This window comes from Cygnus olor, chromosome 2 (assembly GCF_009769625.2).
Source record: "Cygnus olor isolate bCygOlo1 chromosome 2, bCygOlo1.pri.v2, whole genome shotgun sequence".
In the NCBI taxonomy this organism is placed as follows: Eukaryota; Metazoa; Chordata; class Aves; order Anseriformes; family Anatidae; genus Cygnus; species Cygnus olor.
In genome coordinates, this window is record NC_049170.1 from 156,807,378 (window position 1) to 156,826,979 (window position 19,602).

Consider the following 19,602-nt stretch of genomic DNA (forward strand, 5'->3'; position numbering starts at 1 on the left):
TAAATTAACCAAGCTGATGTGCTACTATGAATAAATTGAAGTTGGAATAATGTACTCCCAGTGCGACTACAAACCTGATTTCCCTATTTAGCAGGAAGGAGAAAGTCTCCTGCACTAGAAAAAGTCTTTAGGCAGCACCTCCTACACAGGGACACAGTGTTAATGTTTGTGAGGCTCTCGAAATATGTCAAATGCTATTTATATATCAAGTATTATCATTTCTGATGAGCGATTTATATGGGGAGCTTAAATGAAGAGCTGAACAAAAGTAAATGACAAAGCTCTGCTGCAAGTTACTTTTAAAATTTCTATAAAACTCCAGAATGCCTTCGCAACACCAAGGTTTGACCAAGCATCACCCCCTCTGATGATGCTTGTCCAACATTTGAACAGCAAAGCCCACATCCCTGTTTTTAAACATTGTCACGTTGCTTTTTTTTTTCTCTCTCTCTCTTGCACTGATCCCACAAACACGTCCCACAAAACACAGATCACTCATCCCAAGTGCCAAATGACGGGAGACCTCTGGGCGCAGAGCTGGTAGAACCGTGCTTTCCAGTGCCCTTGACTGAATTAACACTCTTCTGATCCTACTGCATGCTGGTACAGCTTCCTAAATAAATGTAAATAAATAAATGTTGATGCCAAGTTCAGTTTTCTGGAAGCTTAGCATCCAGAACTCACCATCTCCTATCCTCAGTTGTACTTGTGAAATCTGGGAGGTTCCTTGGATCCAGCCCTGTGTAGTTCAATTCCAACCCACGAAGTGCTGTTGACTTGAAGGCCATCTGTATACCCAGGTATTTCAGGTAAAATGTCAAAGGGCTATTTCTACTGTCTTTAAAGCATTGTTTTGCATGTCTCTTTCATCCAAGGACATCCAGAGTATCCACAAGTAAAGCAGGCACTCTAAAGACCAAAGGTGGTTTTGTCTGTTACAATTAGTTTGATTATTACTCGTATACCTTATTTTTTATGCTGCTTCCATTTGCAGGTCTGTAGCTGTGTTCTTCATATTTTTTTCAAGTTCTCAGAAGCAAAGTTCATAGCAATTAAAAATACAACTCTGTCTTGTCATCTGGTGCAATGCAGGTAGGTGTACAGCAGAGAAGAAGAAGAGAAAATGGTAAATGGTACTCATTTTCTAGCTCCTTTGCTACATCAGGAGGGATTTTGTTTATTTCTCCACAGATGTAATTGATGTTAGGAAGTAGTGCACTCGCTCCAGTCCAATTCTACTATGTCAGAAGGTTCCTGTGGCTCTAAGCACATGTATTACTGTATATATATGGCAACTAGATTCAGATGTGTAGCCCTTGCTGCATGCAGCAGACTTCTACCAATCAAAAAATCCTCAACTGGCATGGTTTTCAGTCCTGCTGGTGTTCACAGGCTCTTTCCACTGAATATGAAAGGACTTTTAGTGTGGCCGACCTGCTAGGCCCGTACCACATTATCATACGAACCTATTTTAAAAGAGAAACCTACCAGATAAAATCTACGTGTATCACATTAGCAATCTCCTTTACAGGCAGCAGTAGATAGATTAGGTTAGATCAGAACAGCCCTGCAGCATGCCAAATCCCCTATAACCCTCCAAGATACCTGCTTGGTTTAGGTGGAATGTATCCGGCCCATCCAGCCGCTGGGAAGCCACATGTTCAATTTCTGGCTACCTGGCAGCAGCACCCTGGTAGTCCATCGGGATCAGTATCACACAGACCAGCTCTGCTCCAGACTAAGCACAGTATCCACTATATTTTGTCCAGATATCAGGTCAAAATAAGGTGGGTTATAAAAGGGGGAAAAGGCTTGAAGGACAGAGAGGAAGACGGAAGGGGTGGAACCCTGGCTAGAAGCAAGTCTCATGGACTGAAGCTTGACGGATATGCCTCTAATTCCCTCCAGAGAGGTAATATCCTTCTCGATGTATGGTTGGAGACCAGGAATGCTGCAGTGGATGATGAAGGATGCTCACAAAAAGCTTTAACAGCCTGTTCCCTGGTGGTGCAGTAACTCTGCAGACCCGAGCAGTGCCAGCACCAACAGGCATTTCCTTTCGTCCTACAGCCTTCTCAGCTGGGTCTGTCTGCAGGATGATGCAGCTAACAGGACTGCAGAGCTGATCTGGGTTAGAAACACCACCGAAAGAATGATCCACTTGGACTTGGACTGAGCTTGCCAAAAGGTCACAAACACCTGTGCTAGCGCAGCTAAGGTGGAAGCTTAAGAAAGCAATGGGAAGGAAGCTGGCACTGCTGCCAGGAGAAATGTATGCCTAACTAGGATATCAGTTGAGCCACAGACCTTTGCGACAGGGACTCTTCCCATTCCACCACCATGAACTGACAAAACACTCAGGTCTCCTATAGTGCTGGATGAAACACAGCAACAATCCATAGTACAGAAATGCCAGCAAAAATCCACGGACTTAATGCAGACAAATGTGGACGGAAGAGAACACTGCAAGACCCACCAGACAACACAGACACTGTAGGACAGAGTAAGACAATGAAATTGCAAATGGCTTGGGAGGGTAAAAACAGGGTGCGGACTGAATAGGCAAAATAAATGGGAAAAAGGAAGAAGCACATACTAACACAGTAATGCAGTTTATTTAGCTGCTTTAATGATGTCTTGGCTGAATGTGATTTAGCCCTTCTAAAAAGGGAAGATCCGGGACCTGGTTGTGATCAGAGTTCTTCCAACGTTGCACCCATGCTTTCTACCTGAAGAAGATACGATTCTGTAGGTGGGTAGGGAAGCTGATGAATTTGCTGTGGGCTTTTTCCTCTGATATAGCATGGGACAAAGCCAAAGGATGCCCCTTGACTTCTAACTTTGAGTCCATCAGGTTAGATATGTCCTTATCCTTAGTCAATGATGTTGTTCCTTTTTTCTTCAGCTTTATGAGTTTTCAAAATGTCAACATTAAAGAAGCCAGTATCTTGAGAGATGCTGCTTAGAAAAGAGAGGAAAAGTCATCTTAATGATGAACAAGTTAAAAGAACCATGGATGTTGTATCTTTGTCAAAGACTTCTAACCATGCTCCTCTCTAACTCTGGAAGTAAGGACAGAGCTGACTGCCAAAGTTTTAATATTAATTCTATCTAGAGTATCTTTTAGTTGGCTAATCCTACAAAATTGCAAGAAAACAAACCTGTGTAACAATCCAGGTGTGATGCAAGTTTGGCAATAACCTAGTTTACCTAGTTTGAGATGTCTGGTTGTTGTTTCTACACAAATAATGCAACTTTTACTTCTCACAACTACTACTCAAGAATCAAGAGTTCTTTGAAGGAACCTTTGAGGGCTAGAAATTGAAAAGAAGATATAATGGATGCCAACTTTGGGGTGGGAATGCAGATCATGAAGCAGAACTGCACATGACCAAAAATCTTTGTATTTAGATCAGCTCACATGGCCTTTCCAATGGCTTGTTTAACAAAAATCCACCCTCCAACCCCCCAAGCTGCTAAATGTCAACAGTGCCTTCATTTCTCCATCAAACAGGGTAGTTACACCTTTGCTTCAACCGCACCTGGTAAGAGAAAGGCGATTTACTTGTGACTGCTGATCAAGCTGTGGCAGCACTGCTTGCATTCAGGGTGCGTTGAGCCCATCGAAATTCCGTTTCGGCAACAGCCACCCACTCGCATGCCCACCCGAGGCTGCGAACAGGACAGAGCATGCCCTGCAAATCCATTGTTGAGAATATGCACGTAGACAACACATCCTAACACAAATAGGCAAGATAAACAACCTTTCTTTCCCTGCATTGCAAATATACACATTGGCAGTAGGAGAGCAATGGTTGCACGTTCATAAAAAACACTTTTTGTTTTGGAAATGAAGCATGTCTCGAGTGTAAAACCAAGGGGAAAAAAAAAAAGGAATAAAGAGAGCAGGCCAGTTCTTTGAAATCCAAGAAAGCATTTCCAAGAATTGAAAAGCTGCCCTTCAATCCATTGGAGCATACAGACTCATCCTTCAGCGCAAACAGCTGTCTTGGAGGGACTAAACCCATCCAGAACAAACAGAGGTTCACGGCCAGGATTTCACGGCCAAGGATTTGTGTATAATGTATACAGCTAAAGCACTGCTTCTACTCTGCTCTTGAAAAAATCAAAAAGATCTTTTCTTTTTTTTTTTTAAGGGAAGAGGATTTTTCCTCACTTTTTTAACCACCAAGCACACCCTTTCCATTGACATTTGACTTGGTTTGAAACAGAAGATGTTAGGTTAGAGAAGCACCAGAAATCAGGAAAGAAACTTCAACACTCACTTTCCCTTGGTGTTAGAACACTCCACAAAGACCTCCGCTTTACCAGCAGAAATACCTTTTCTGGAGATTTCAGCCCAAGTTTAACTTCCTTTGAATACTGGGAAGGTTCCTCGGCTATCATCCCACTAGCCACACTAACCAGGGAGAATTCTTAAAGAAACAAACCAAAAAACCTTTTTCCCCCCTCCCCTTTTAATTGCAGAGCTGTCTCAAGGATATTCACCACTGAATACTTTCAAGAGTTCATCAGAAACAAGCCAAATACCAAAGCCAGCACCAGTCTCCTTCCCAGTTCGTAATTCAGAAGAAACAGAAGCTCTCTTGCAGTCGATCTCCATAAGAGAAGGAAAAAAACTAATGCACAAAAACCTTAAAGACTATTTTCATCTTAAATTAGTCAGCTTGGCTGGACAGAGGTCATTTCAATGGAATGTAGGCTTGTACTCCAACAACGGTTTACTGTTTCTAAAATAAGTGTAACGTGGTAATACATCAGTGCCAGGTCATTACTACAGAGTACCTGCACGTTTCCACAGTCACTGTCCCAGTCTGTCAAAACAAAAAAGCCTTCATATTTGTTAAAAGAGTAAAAGCAATCCCTTCACCTGCCCAAAGTATATTCTTCTTTCTTAGAAAAGGAGAACACCACAAAAATAATGTTACTTTTAGAAATGAACATCCAAAGAAATGTGTATATATGGAAACTAAAAATTAAGGCAAGCCTCAGGTTACTGGTACTTGTCTGTTCTTTTAAACCAGTTTTATAAAAATAATATGACATGTTTGTGCTTAAAATAAGGATATGTAGCTCTGCAAATTGAACTTGGCACTGAATTTCTTAGTGAGTGTAAGTTTTGGAGCCTAAAAGCCCATAACCACAGGTATTTCTGAGTCGAAGAAACCAGAGATGTAATCTCTGCTTTTGTTTTGCAAGTTTCTACATTCTCCTTTGGAAAGATAACCTGCATTTCAAGTACTGTATAAAGAACCCTAGACTTACATTCACAGTAGAGACTTGCAAATAAGGTTAAAAAAACGAGAGTTTTCCTCCCTTGTACCCATTAATACACTTTAAGAAATTAATCAATCATACTGGATGTGTATTCAAACCAATCTACCTAAGTCAGGGTGTAAAGATGTTTCAAATGGCACACAAAAAAAACTCTTTAATGTAAAATAAGGGTCTGTCGCTGATGACAATGATTCCCACTGTTGTATGTCTAATTTGTATGGTCACCAGGTTATCCCTAAACACAGATGTGAGCTTATTAAATTGCCATTAGGCGGATTCTCTGATGATCACCAGTGAAAATCCTTGAATTTCACAGGTCTACAATCACTGTCACAAGACTCACTCCACTTAGGAATGCTCTTAGGTCTTTTCATAAATAATGACGCTGGGAAGTAGTAAGAAAGGAAGAGAGAACATTCATTTTGTCTTTTTTCTTAACTTTTCTCTTACACAAAAGAAACTCAATAGTGGGCAGAAGGAGACAACATATCTCCTGAACGCTGGCAGTCCTTTCCCTTCAGCAGATCGGAATTGTGTCTCTGAAGTGGAATATGAAGTACTGTACAGAGGATACAAGTGATGGATGGGAGGAATGAGCAGGTGGAAAACTGCTTCTACAGCAAGAACATCACAGAAAAAAACCAAACCCATACACCACGGACCACCAGGCAAGACTGTTCTTGGACAATAACTAAAACCAAGCAGATCATGAAATTTTAAAAACATCTGACACGTTAAAGTGAGCTTCGTTTCAGTACCACAAGACCCTAATTGTAAGTGTAGAAAATGGTAAGTAAAAGTCTCCGCGTAGGATTATTGACCTGTACTTTCCACACAGAGCTGCTTAACTTCCCTCTTCTGAACAAATGCTATTTTCATGCATATGTGCACTTCCACATATCTCAAAGATTACAGATACTTAAAGCTATCCTTCAAACAATCCCAACCTTGTATTTTGTGTAAGTTAACTGAAGGACTATGCTGTACAAATAAAAGCAGCAGGTGATTGCCAGGGTGAGGAGGGGAGGGAGGACAAAGGGATGTATGTACTGGTGGGACAAAGGGCTCTGATGCAAAAACTTCAGCTCAGTTTCCCCATGCTGGGAGGAAAGACTTTCCAAACAGGGATTAAAAAATAAAAAACACAAAGAAAACAAAAACCGTGCACATGTCTTACATTTGAACACAGTAACCATGTAAAAACGTTGAACTTTTAAAAAAAGAATATGAAGAGAGTCATTTAACGCCTCTTTTCTCCTACATTTCCTCCCATCATCATACAGGATTTGGGGGAGTATAAAGTAGTAAAAGTCAATTGACATAAATCAGTAGTGGTATCTAGACTGATAACCAGTTCTCTAAATTTCAAGTTTCTGTTCTGCAAAAATGGGAAGAGTTCTTGTATTTCTTTAAGGTAATACAAAATCATATATCAGATTTTTTTATTTTTTATTTTTATAAAGGAAAATTAGTACTACTTAAAGCCTTCTCTGAAATTACTCACAACATACAACAGGTAAAGATTATTTTAAAATAACTGTGAAACTTCCGTGTTTCTCTGTTTCTGGACTTCTACCTTTTGACCATGAAGTAAACATTTAACCTGAAGATGACATGAGAATGCTAAAACCAGACTTACTCGGACATCAGTAGCATCTCCATGCCGGATAATACTGGCCCACGTTGTCGGCTCACTGCTATTTTCGAAGTAGTGAAAAACCTTTAAGACTCGCTCCATGGCCCCCGGGGAACGCTCCATCCCAGTACTGAGGTGTGTCTTTGCACTTGAACTTGGTGTATGATTCAAGTTTGGATCGAGGTAAGCTGCCGCCATGGTTTTGCTAGATGCTAGGTATCTGTCATATTCTAGGAAAGGAAAACAGAAAGCAAATTAACTTTAGTTACGCCTAAATCTTACACTGATTCAGACAAAATATTTACTGCAAATCCTACAAGACTCATTTTTAAGGGACATTTAATCGCTCTTTCGGAGTCCCCTACTAAAACAGTTATGCAAATACAAATATAAAAGAAATACTACCACAGAAATGGCAAGTCCCAGCGAGGAAGTGAGTCTAATTCGAACAATACAGTTAACACAAGTGGCATCTTTGGCTTCACTTCTTCCTTCAGTTTCTCACTGTCTTAACCCAGCCCTCCCCCAAAAGCATTCAAAACCAAATACTGCCTTCCAGTTTTAACAAGAGTTCCCATCCCAAAGGTCTCTCGAGTTTGACCTTACAACAGCCCAAAGATCAGCATCAGGAAACCCCGACACCCGAGTCACCAAACTGAAGGCTCTGCATGAAGAAGCTGCACACTGACACAGCTTCTCCAGTTTAAGACTAGGGGCTAGTTTTGTTATCCACTAGTTTCCAAATGATTTCCACGTCTGGTGGCAAAAGGACTACAGTACAAGTCCACATCCCAAAGAAGAAAAAGATTGCCTCTTGGCTACTGCTGCAAATTAATCAACCATGAGCAGATGGTATCTGAGAAATCAATACAGAACAAGAGGGAAAAAGAGAAAACAATACATCCTTCCTCGCCTGACGTAGCCTCAAGAATCATCCCAGCCTGATGGATGGCGAGAGCAAAGACCTGCGGGGCTCTGCTCCAAGCTGACAGGGCTCGGACAAGCACATCAAGATTTCTATAGAATCAGAATGGTTTGGGTTAGAAGGGACCTTAAAGATCTAATTCCAACCCTGTGTCACGGGTAGGGACACCTCCCACCAGACCAGGTTGCCCAAAGCCCCATCCAGCCTGGCCTTGAACACCTCCAGGGATGGGGGCAGCCACAGCTTCTCTGGTAATTATATATATATACCTGCCCCTCGCAGCAAGCAGACAGTGGGCAAGCAATTTTCAAAATCTGGAGATGAGTTGTTAAAAATAAACTTGATCTTTTGGGCATACTAGGATGAACACCTTTCTGGTAGTAAAGCTGAGCTGGGAAAGGGGCAGAAGACGTGAATTAAGGTGTTTTAAGCTGTACTGTGGTTGAATATCTGAACCTTAGCTTGCTTCTCTGCAAGGCAGAAGGCTACAGCTCAGCTTTTAGGGTAGCCATTTTTAGTTTTATACCACAGCATCTTGAATTAGCTCGTCACAGATGAGCACAGAGCAAGAGCAGCAGAAGTGGGTGGGTAGGGGCAGGAGGGGACACCATGTCCCTTGCGTCAGTTCCCCCCAAATCTTCACCCACGGCCAGGGTTCTGCTAACAGGAATTCAGCACCAGCCCTTATCAAGGCTCGAAATCTCGAGACTGTAGATAACACCGTTTGCTAGAGGCTAAAACAGGGCTTGAAGTCTAACAACAAAGTTAAGTGTCCAAATTCCTAGCCACAGTAGAAGATAAAGGGGAAACAAACAGCCCATCTGCGCAGTGTAACTTTACAACAAATGGTTGAATTGGGTTCGTCCAACAGAGCTGTAAGAACTTGGAATTGGCAGCACTGGGGCAGACAAAAGCCCTCCGCAGTCCTGCCCTCAGGGGATTTAAGAGCAGGCCAACAAGACTTCTCCCAAATATTCCCCATTGCCTGACCCCTGAGGGACTTCCCATACCTGCCTGCTGCCAGCTCTGCTTTCGTAACCCTCTGTTGCCGCAGTGCCTGAAAATTCAAGAAGCTGTTAGAGCTTCTGAGCTGTGCTTTATTGCTCTCTTTTCTAGCAATCAATACAAATGCACTAAGCCAACCCCATGCCCATTTTAAAACCTGTCCGCCCTACCCCAACAGATAAAGATCCCAAAACGCTGGGAGAACCTCGGCGAGGTTACTCGTGGGTTCTCCACACTGAAGGAGCTGGCATGCTGTTTCCATAAAAACCTTGACTTGAAAGTTGAAGCGGGTATAAAAATCTTCTCTGTGGCTGACTGCGACCAACACGACGTAACGCAACGTCACCCTCCACGCTCTGACCTGCAAGGCTCCTCTCCTGTAATGGCAAAATGGCCTCAGCTCCTGTAAAACAGCCTCAGCCTCTCCTGTAATCGTAAAACAGCCTCATAAAACTCCAGATGACTGCAGGCTGGGGAGCTGCATGGGGACAACTCCCTTGGACAAAGTCCTAATGGCTCTCAATAGTGTAACTACTAAGAATTAAAGTTTTCTACTAAGAATTTTATTTTTCTGCTCAAACTTGGGCCACTTTTAACCCTCTTCCATGAAGTTCTGCCTCCTTTAAAACAACCTACCCTAGCTCAAAGTCACTAGGAAAAATGCTGTTATCTCAAGCTTACACACACAAATGATAGAAAATTACTCTGCAAACCAAAGCAATATAATTTTTTTTAGTAAAGAGGAACTAAAAGAGCACCTGTTTTAATATAGTATCATCAACTTAAGGGACGTATGTATCGGGTTTTATTTGGCAGAAAAAGAGCAGGGAAAAAGCTATAGGAAAAAGCATAAACAAGCATTTTAAAAGTGTCTAACCACAGCTGTATTATGGACAACCTATGGGACAATATATGTCCCTTGGGAGCAGCAAACAGAGAAGTGAAAGACATCGGTTCCTATATACAGAAGTGCTCTTAGGCAGCATAATTTCAATGGGTGGGGAGAACACAATGACAGAAGGAATTCCTTCACATTCATCACAGTGAGGGGAAAATCTGGAATCCAACATGGGACCGACCACAGCAGGTACAAAGTATTGTCAATTTTCACAATGTTTCACAGGATAGAAGCACTGAAAGGTAAACCAACCTCCTTCTCAAAAGCAGACAAGCACTTTTCCTCAAAAATTTCATCATCTTTGGGTTCTTTATAACTTCTTTTAAAAATCCCAATGCTTACTTTACGAGGCAGCAGAAGAGCAGTAACTTTGGTAGCTCTGAAGTTACAGAAACACATGCCCTGTCTCTGGTTATGAACCTATTAGTATTTCCATTAAGCCCTGTCCCTGGGTCTGAGTTTATAATGTGACTGTAAAACTTTGCCCCTGGCCAAAATTCTGTAAAACATAGCTGCTCGTCATGTAAGGATAATTAAACTACTATTTTACAAGATCTGCTTGGTTATTTAAGATACAAAGAAAAGTAGGATTGCAAGACCAGGATGCCTCCTTGTGCTCTTCTGAATTCAAACCAGATTGGTTTGTAATCCTGCCATTACAGACCTCAGTTTAAAAAGAACAGCTTCAGTTCTCCTGGTATTAAATAGCCAAGCAGGACACTATTACGGAGCAGAAACAAGCTACAGTACACACGGAGACTTAATTGTGCTGGGTTTTATTGGATATCGTGGTGATAAAAGAGCAGGGGCAAGCCCAGTGGTCTAAAATCAAGGCTGGTCAAACTTGTTTGTATGCAAAGTCGTGCCAGCTCTCGCTCTGTGTGTCGCAAACTAAACACTACTGACCTCCTGGTGCTCACACGTTACAAAACACTCCGCTGTTCCTCGGTACCATAAAGACAAATTATTGCAAGCCTGGAGAGAGGAGTGGAGCAAACCAGTCCTGGCCTGCTGATACTTGGTGGCTCTGCTAAGATGCTGCAGTCGCTCCCCAGAACATTATCATCCTGTCAGCCTGCTATCGTCTGGCAGAGTACCTGACATACAGGGAAATAAATGGGAGATTGTTACGTGAGGTTAGAAGATAAAGCCTTTTTTTTCCCCAAAAAACAACAGTACTTTGCAGCAAGAAAGCACTGTTGACCTTTTTTGTGCTTTGTTTTTAATACCATTCAGTTTTGAATGGCAGCTGTTGTCATTACTCACGTATCAGCTACGTTAGGAAAGAATAATCAAAATCATTTTGTCAAAACCCCCAGAATTATGAGGTAACTAATTGAATTACTTCTGAATTTCTGTTTGCAAGTCATTTGCTGCTCAGCCTAATTCCTGCTGACATCTCACCAGCACTGCACAGCCCCACGTCTGATGACTGCAGCGGGAGCAAAGTCAATATTATGACTTTCAGTAGTACAAACAAGCAAAGTTCAAAGTCACATTTCACTACCAGCTCTGAGTACTCAGAAACTAAGTCACTTCCACTGATGAGACCGTCAAAAAAAAAAAAAAAGAGGTCATAACAAATGTTTAAATCAATTAATTAAAATGTGATTAGCACACTGACAGAAAAGTTAGCGTAGTCCCATCGGGGCAATCTTTTCAATGCCAATAACGTCTTCTCTATCAGCCGTTTGACAATTTACTGAAAATAATAAAATAAAATAAAAAAGTTCCTCATGCCGGTGTTGGCGGATCGCCATCAGCGTGGTGTCAGCAAGTTTGCGTGACAACGAACCAAGCCATAATTATTCACACCGTGGCTTCACGTTGTCCTTTGGAAGTGCCCTCAAGTTTCATAACGTTGCTCGATCTCCATGTTCTGATCCCCACCTCCAGCCTGAAGGCAGCCACATCTATGAAAATTTCTTGTCATGCTTTGTCAAAAATAACTTGGCACACCTCACTTCAGGCCTCCGAAACTAACTGGGCCCAGAAGAAACCTCCCACTACAAATAAATCCAGAGTTAATTTTTTCATTGGTCCTGGTGTGGAAATTCTACAAGTCTTGAAATACTTTTAAAAATATTTAAAAGTAAGTACTTTAATACTAAAGTAGTTGAGACTTGTTAAAACCCTTCAGGTTACTTGCACCCTCAATGAGCAACGCTGCATTATCGGACTGACACAAAGCCCTTTTTGGCGCAAAATACTGAACAGGAGGTCCCATTTAAATGTAATAGAAAGATTTTGTGTTATCCGGGGGGGTGAGCACTGGTTTGGGTTTCCCAGAGCGGCCGGGGAGCTTCCAGCCCTGGAGATGCTGGAAGCACGGCTGAGCACAGCCCCGGCACCTGCCCCTGCTCGGAGGGGGGCTCGGTTTTGCTATTCGGTGAAGACTACATTAAGAATTCCTTCCACACTCTAAAATACTAAATTATCCATAATGTGCCTCACATCAGACAGTAAACATCTCACAAATGTACTGCTCAATCCATTTTCACAGCTTGCATTAAATCCTGCTGGAGCTCACCTTGCAAATATTACCTTGTCTATCTCAACCTCACAGAAAGTAAGGATGTTAGGCAGAACTGTAAATATTTTCCCCATTACAAAGGTTGTATTTTTAGGAGTCTGTTAAGTTTTGCACGCTGCTGACACTTGATATGCCATGTCCTGATACTTTTTTTGGTGGTGGTGGTGGTTTCTGAGGTTTCGGCCCAATGCTTGCTCGTGAGCATAAATTGGATGACTCCCAATCTTACCAGGACCACACTACTCTTCCTAAGAAAACTGTCCTAGTGTATTTAACAGAACAAAATGGAGAGGTGGGAAAAGCTGAGACATCAAAAGTGAACCCCCAGAACATGCACGTGCTGCAGGAAAGCAGCAGCAAGCACTCCAGGGGTGCAAGCACAAGGTTCTTCTTCTCTCTCTTTTTTCTTTTTAAAGTTATCTCATGTTAACTTAAAATCTTGCTACAGATTTAAGGATGAAACTTTGAAAAAGCCATTAAGAGTTTTCTGATTTCAAACCGGGGATAAACAGAGAAAGACAGCAAAAAGGGCATTTCTTCCCATTACGTTCACTTTTGCCTTCAGAAAGTCAATAATTTCAGCTATTTCCAAAAGTCACATTGGAAACTCACTGTTTCCTACCAAGCTTACTTCTCTTGTTTTTCTTTCAGCTACTGTTGATGTTCAAAAGGAAAAAAAGCAGTGATCCTTTGCTCCAGCTTCGGCACCTTTTGGCTACATCCACCCTTCTTGCTAAGGCTGCCTGCACCTACACAGCCAAGAAGGCACACGTTTCCCTTGCTGCCTCCTCTCTGGTCCCTTTCCCGGTCACCACTCCCTCCCTCATACATATATTTATTTTAAAGTACATTAATTGCAGTCAGAAGCACTTATTGAGGCCCCCAGGTCAAAGTATAAAGCAGCCTGGCCAGCCGCATTAAAGCCATTTAAATAATGAGTTCTTATATCTATTTTAGTCTAAATTGACCCACTGAATATTTCACTCTATCGATATGAAATGGGAGAGTGGCCTGTGACTGACAATTCCTGACCGTTTTCTTTCCTGTAGAACATTGCCCAAGCACTTACTAACTCCAGGTCTCAGTTCAGTTCAAAGCAGAAATTTATAGTTCTTCTTCAAACACAATTATGTGTTTGAGAAATACACTGAAAAGCCAACAAGGAAAGACAGAGACCAAAGTCAAAAGAAGTTTAGCAACGCAAGGTGCAAACGTACAAAAATCTGTTTCAATTATATCAGTGTTTTAGGAGATTAAGTGTTCAGGGGAGCATGAAGAAGGAATTCAGAGAGAATGCAAACTAAAAGATTCATATGAAACAAAGCAATATGACATCCTGTAGGCTGCAACACAAGGCAAGCGTATCTCAGCAAAAATCAATTGTTAAGTATAAATATGCCCTAAATTAATTGAAACAAGGGCGTATTCCATGTATAGCTGCTACTGGTGAAACTTGTACTCAAGATTCATAAGAACCTGTAAATCACCTTTGCAAAGTGCTAAAGAAGCATTTGTCTGTACCTTGGGATAAAAAGGTAGAGAAAAGTTTTAAAGAGCATTCAAAACCAGCTGAACTGTTTGTACTGTCAAACAGTAATTCAAATCCAGTAAGATGTCTTGCAATCCTTTTGTCTTGCAATATCCAGTATGGCACTCGTCCTAAGGCTCCCCTGGGATGAGTCCTGACATACCTTCAGACTCAGTTTAACCCAATTTCATTGCAATGTGCTTGCATAATCTGCACCACTCAGCAACTCCCTTTGGAGTTGGCACCAATTCCTAGTTTTAATATGAAACATTTGATAATGAGGAAACATCGTTTGTGTTGGGAATACAAGAAAACCAGTGTCTTTAATTAGCACAAGGTATCCAGCCAGATATTTGCTACAGTTTTCAACAGCACTCTGAACACGCACTGAGGTCCCTTGGTACCGCTGAAATCCGAGTAAAAACTAATCTTCCTTTACATCTTCAATTAATGACCTTACAAATCTCTCTAGCAAGGTATACAAAATGATAACGAAGTTTTCTTAAAAGGCACCACAGAAGTGACCAGTAAAAATTGTTCTCAAAAAAACTGGCAGCAGGCCTACCGATCAAAACAAGACGGTGAAGTAAGCAATATGACAATCTTTAATACTACTTACTGAGTATTGCTCAATGGATGCCCTACGTAGCACAAGTTCTTCTAAACAGCTGCAGAGTAAGTAAATAGGAGCAGTGAGTAGTGAGTGTTTACTGTCTTTCTAGAAAATCAAACGCAAAGAATAAATTAGAATTGGTGATAATGAGAGCATGTTTCCAGGAGATTAGGAACGAGACATGCCTGAACCAGAGGCAGTTCAGGGAAGTATTAAGGTATTCCAGCTATGCAGTATCACAGATTAAAATATTTGGCTTTTGCTGCCATTTGACTCAAAACCTTCCCTTCCTAGTTTTAGGTTACTGAATGATGCCATCCCAGACCCGCATGTCACAACATTCAGCTGCACAGGCTTTTAATTTTGGATCCATTTTAATACAGCATTAACTGCCCCCACGTTATCTCCATTTTTCATGGAAACCAGAAGGGCACATCAGATAACAGGCACTGTAAGTACTGAAGGGGAACAGAGCATGACAATGGTCACGTTGTCGCACTGTATGGCAACGGCCTGTTCCAAAAATCAATGACCTGTAAAAAGTTTTACTTAAGCCTATTCCGGCTCAAGTGTTTTCCAAAGCCAGTAATTACAGCCTCTGTTACATACAGAGAAATGTACGGACCAGGCACAAAGTGATTCTCATTCAAGTGACTGAATGGCTGTTTAATGTAGGCCAACCATAAAAATCCTTCTAATTACAGCTTGTTGAGATGATACTTCTGTGCATCTCCACACACACAAGAAGTATCAGTTATTTGCAGAGCTGTTGCTGTTGGAACTGGGCATGTACCGTGCGTCTCCTTATATCCTCACATAAGATCCTGAAGAGCTGGGTAAATTGTGAGCTCCCTTGAATCCCTTTAGGAATCAGAGCTCTTGGCTCCTCATGTTGTTCTTGAGGACCTAAGCCACACCATTCTTTAGCTAATGGTCCTTTTCTCCTAAAGTCTCCATCTACTGCACCCAAAGACAGAAGAATAAGCAGAATTAGGTTAATTAGTCAAAGAACAGGTACGGTAGTTTCTCAAGTTTGGCATCTCATCTAACAATTAAGTCAGAGGCACGATGCCTGATAAAAATTCCTCTAACAAAGCCTCTGAAAGAGAAACGTAATACTCACGAAACACTGGTCTGCAAAATAAAAACGAGGGTTCAATCCTCTACAGCAGAGATGATTTTGTGGCAATTCAGCTTCATCCTTTTTGTCACTTTAAAATGGATGAAATCACATGGGAACACCTCAAGAATATTTGATCATGGTCAGGGTGGAACTTGGAAGGGTCAGAAACATCAGGTAGTTTGGTTGCTGCAAATTTTGGGGAAAAAAATCATTGTAAAATCCAGTCTTCACACATTGTTTGGCAGCTCTAAGGAGCACAGATGTAATGACAGAGCTATCAACACTCACTTATGTCCAAAGCCACTACTGTGCCTTGTCCCTCATCACGCCAGGCTGTTGAAGGACACGGGTGACAGATAGTCGGTGTGAGATCTTCATGGCCTAGGACAAGCCAGGAACTAAGGCAAACCTGAAGAAATGACTGCTTACTTAGCAGGTTTCCCTACCTCCACCAGAATTTGTTGCACCACTTTATAATACATCTGATCATAGGCAGGCAATTAAAAGACTCGTACGATGAAGCTTACTTTATCGTGCGTTTTTATTCTACTTTATATTTCCTTGGAAACAATAAATCAATTCCCCACTATAACATACAAATGAACAGTGCAATTTGCATCCCACACTGACAATTTGCGGAAACACCAGGTGGTAATAAATTGATGTTACACAGAGACGACACCTCCACAAGCCTGCATTACTCAGAACAAACAACCCAATCTTCCTTCAGTCCTTATTAAAGCAGGCAGGCACATTAACATCAGGGGCTACTTAAAAACCTGGAATTTTAAAAATGCTGAGTAGCACTTGGCCTGAAAACAGACCCTGTTACAAGAGGGTCCAGTAATGAAAGCATTACTTCCCGAGCTTCAGGAAGCAGGGAGTTTTTACATATTTGCGATCCGTGCTCTTAACGTGTTTAAACTTCTTATAAAAGTCATTTGCTGTAGCTATGGAGAACACAGGAAAACAAAAACCTTCACGAGTGCTTTAGTATGTCTGAAACTACCTACATTTCTGCACCAAATGAGAACTTGTTCAGTTGTGACACCCTTCACTGTAGAGAGGATTCATTTTTTCTCTGCAGGTTGGAGGAACGGGACCCATCACTCCAAGCCCTATTTCCAAGCTAGCTTTACAGAAGACGCCACAAAGGAGTAAAATATTAGGTATTCCAACCAAAGGATACTGTATTTCATTGCATGATTAATTTTAGCCTGGAATTGGGTCTTCAGGATATTCATAACTTGGCATAACTTCTGCCAGTGCTCACCAAAGGCTGGAGGTGAGTGACTACTATCTTTAGCATCGTACAGCCCCTTGCCAGCAGAGAACCACAGATGAAGTTTATTCTATTTTAACTTCAGGGTGCAACAGAGTAGAAAAGCCAATGAGATTTCCACCAGATCTGACAAATATCCGCGAAGTCCTAAAAAAAAGGGTAACCGAGTGATTAGGAACAGAGCAGCAGCTGTGTGAGGGGAATTAAAAAGGCTGGGACCTTTCAAGGTGTGAGGAGAGGAGATGGGGGAGCAGGGGAACTTGACCAGTATTTGCAAAATCTGTGAGATGATGGATAAACCGAACCCGAAGTCCCCTAACAAGAGAACTAGTTGATACTTGATTAAACTAATTTATTAGTTTCTGACAGAAGACCTTTTCTTAGCATGAGAAGGAGAACACAGGCAGACTGTCTCAGCAAATTCATAAAGCTTTGGGGCAAATTCAGGGAGAATGGGTGCCTAAACAGATACTACAAGACCCCTCTGAAGTCACTCATGCAACAACAGTGGATGCTGAAGAACCAGAAGGAGAAGAGACTGCAGGTAACAGCCACCCTCATGTGGTACCCTCAAACATTCACAGATGAGAGATGCTGTCAAAGAGAACAGTGAGCAAGATGGACCACTGACGTGATGCACTTTTTAACATTCTTAATGTCCATAAAAGCTTCACCTTTTGCTTCTACCACTGAAGCTGAAGCGTGATCCCTGGTTCTTCCTTAAAGTTCAGCTGAAAATACAAATATACCAGATTTGCAAGCCTTCCCGTGCCTGACATTTCATAGACCACATTTATCATGTCATTTGTTGCTAGTGAAGGATGATTATTTCCAGGCTTAGAAAAGGCTTTGACTGGAAGTCAGAAAATTAAATGAAGTCAAAGTAGACATTTTTCTTGCATTGAACAATTCAGAAAAATCCAAAAATCTGAGAAAAAAGCACATCTACTTGCCAGATAACATGCAAAGTATATTCTCATCCTTACAAGGACCCGAAGTAGTATGAAAAAAAAAATCAATCAAAGATGCCCCGTGACTTATTCAATACTTTCAGGTGTTTTGTGTGTTTTTTTTTTAAATGTCAAACTTTTGCAAGCACAATTGAAATTCTCATGTATAGTCTGATGTTCAAGTACCACTAAAGGAATTCAAGTCTTGTTTCTCAAATCTACCTCTAAAGGATGCTGCAGACAACAGAATTGATATATAATTATTTCTGAAGTATATATATGTATATTTGTACGGAAGTTTGAGCTCATTTTTCAAAGGAAAGCAAGTTGTCACCACAGGCTGCTGAGCCAATTTAATATAACCAATTTGTCCCTGCTGCTGCCAAAGCTGCAGAGCCTGCTACCCCCCCTTCCTCCCTGCCAAGCATTTCCTCATCCACACTGCCTGACAAGGCAACCCTTGCTTCCCTTCCGTGGCCTCCTGTTGCTGCTTAAACGCTTTTTGAGCTGCTTTTAGTTATTAAGACAGAAGAAATCTGTCCGGGCTTCTTCTTTCTGGTTTTGGGTTGTGTGTGTTTTTTTTTTTTCTATCTAAGTGCGGCGAAGTGGCTCAAAAAGAGCTCTAAGAAGCTCTGGAGCCAGCACAAAGTAAACAGCAAAAGCACATGGCCAGTAGTAGGGAAGAGGAGGAGGCTTCCCGTTCTTGGCAGCTGCAAGCTATGTCGGCTCATTGCTCTTCTTGGACTACACCTGGCTGGGGTGGGAGGAAAATAACTAAGCAAGGTATAGAAAACATCCTCTGCACGCACAGAAGGGGGAGAAAACTGAGGGCTGGGTTTTTGTGAAATTGCTTTTTTTCCAGTCCAGCTGCACGGATCATTTGCAGTCCACATCTGACAGCTCTGAGCCTCTGACACTAAACTATTAAATTGCATTTACTGGTACTGATGCTGGGGAGCCCATTTACTCACCTGGGCAAGAGAGGGAGGAAAAGGGAGGAGGGAAGGCAGAGCTGGGCAGAGAAGGAGAGCTCTTCCATTGCAATGGTTAAAGAAGGCAGAAATATTTGGTTAAAATATGAATATTAAAAATGCGAATATTGTGTTCAACCTTATTTTTTTCTCCTCCTCCTTTAAAGCTATTTACCAACTATTAGCTGGTACCCAGATGCACATGGCCAACTAAGCTGGCAGGTTTGAGAAAGAGACCAAGAATCTTTAAGACAGGTGTATTGGCACAGAAAAATATCCAGGGAGCATCCCATCCCAGCAGACAGAAGGAGGATGAAAAAGAAGACAGAACAGAGAGGAGCTGCTGGGTGAAACAAGTAACGCACTCGAGGCAGACTGACCGAACTTGTACAGTGTTTGGCCTCCTGGCTGAAATAATGCCCACCTTCCAATGCCTGACCTACCTCGCCATGAGGGGGTCCTGCTGATCTGGGAAGCTCCCGTGTGCATCTCCTTACCAGTAAGGATGGATGGTTCCTTAGGTCACCTACGTCGTCTCTCCTGCCAACCCTTCATACTGAACAAAAAGGAACAGAAACTGCAAAGGACTTTCATGTTCCATCTCAACGACGAATAATAAACTTCTTACAATTACGGCTTTGATAAAGTTAAAAGGTTTTGTTTCTGTAACATATGTTAAAGGACTGTATATAATACACTAAATATTCAGACATAATGATAGTAATTATTAAGATTGTTCTTCTTATTAATAAGATTATTCTTATATTTCCTGAGAGTGGAGCAAGGGAAGCAATTTATCTTGTAATTTTAGGGTTTGAAACATTTGTAAACTGGACAATT

General features: G+C 41.6%; 1 protein-coding gene across 12 annotated transcripts in view; it reads right to left on the bottom strand.

Moving 5' to 3' along the window:
• Positions 1-19,602, bottom strand: part of PTK2 (protein tyrosine kinase 2) — a 203,894-nt gene that overhangs the window by 110,686 nt on the left and 73,606 nt on the right. For all 12 annotated transcript variants that reach the window (XM_040547367.1, XM_040547366.1, XM_040547365.1 and 9 more), the window contains one exon: positions 6,938-7,164. In XM_040547367.1, coding sequence (XP_040403301.1) covers positions 6,938-7,132 — 195 coding nt within the window. In that variant the 5' untranslated portion in view covers positions 7,133-7,164. Of the gene's footprint in view, positions 1-6,937; positions 7,165-19,602 lie in introns of those variants that run through there.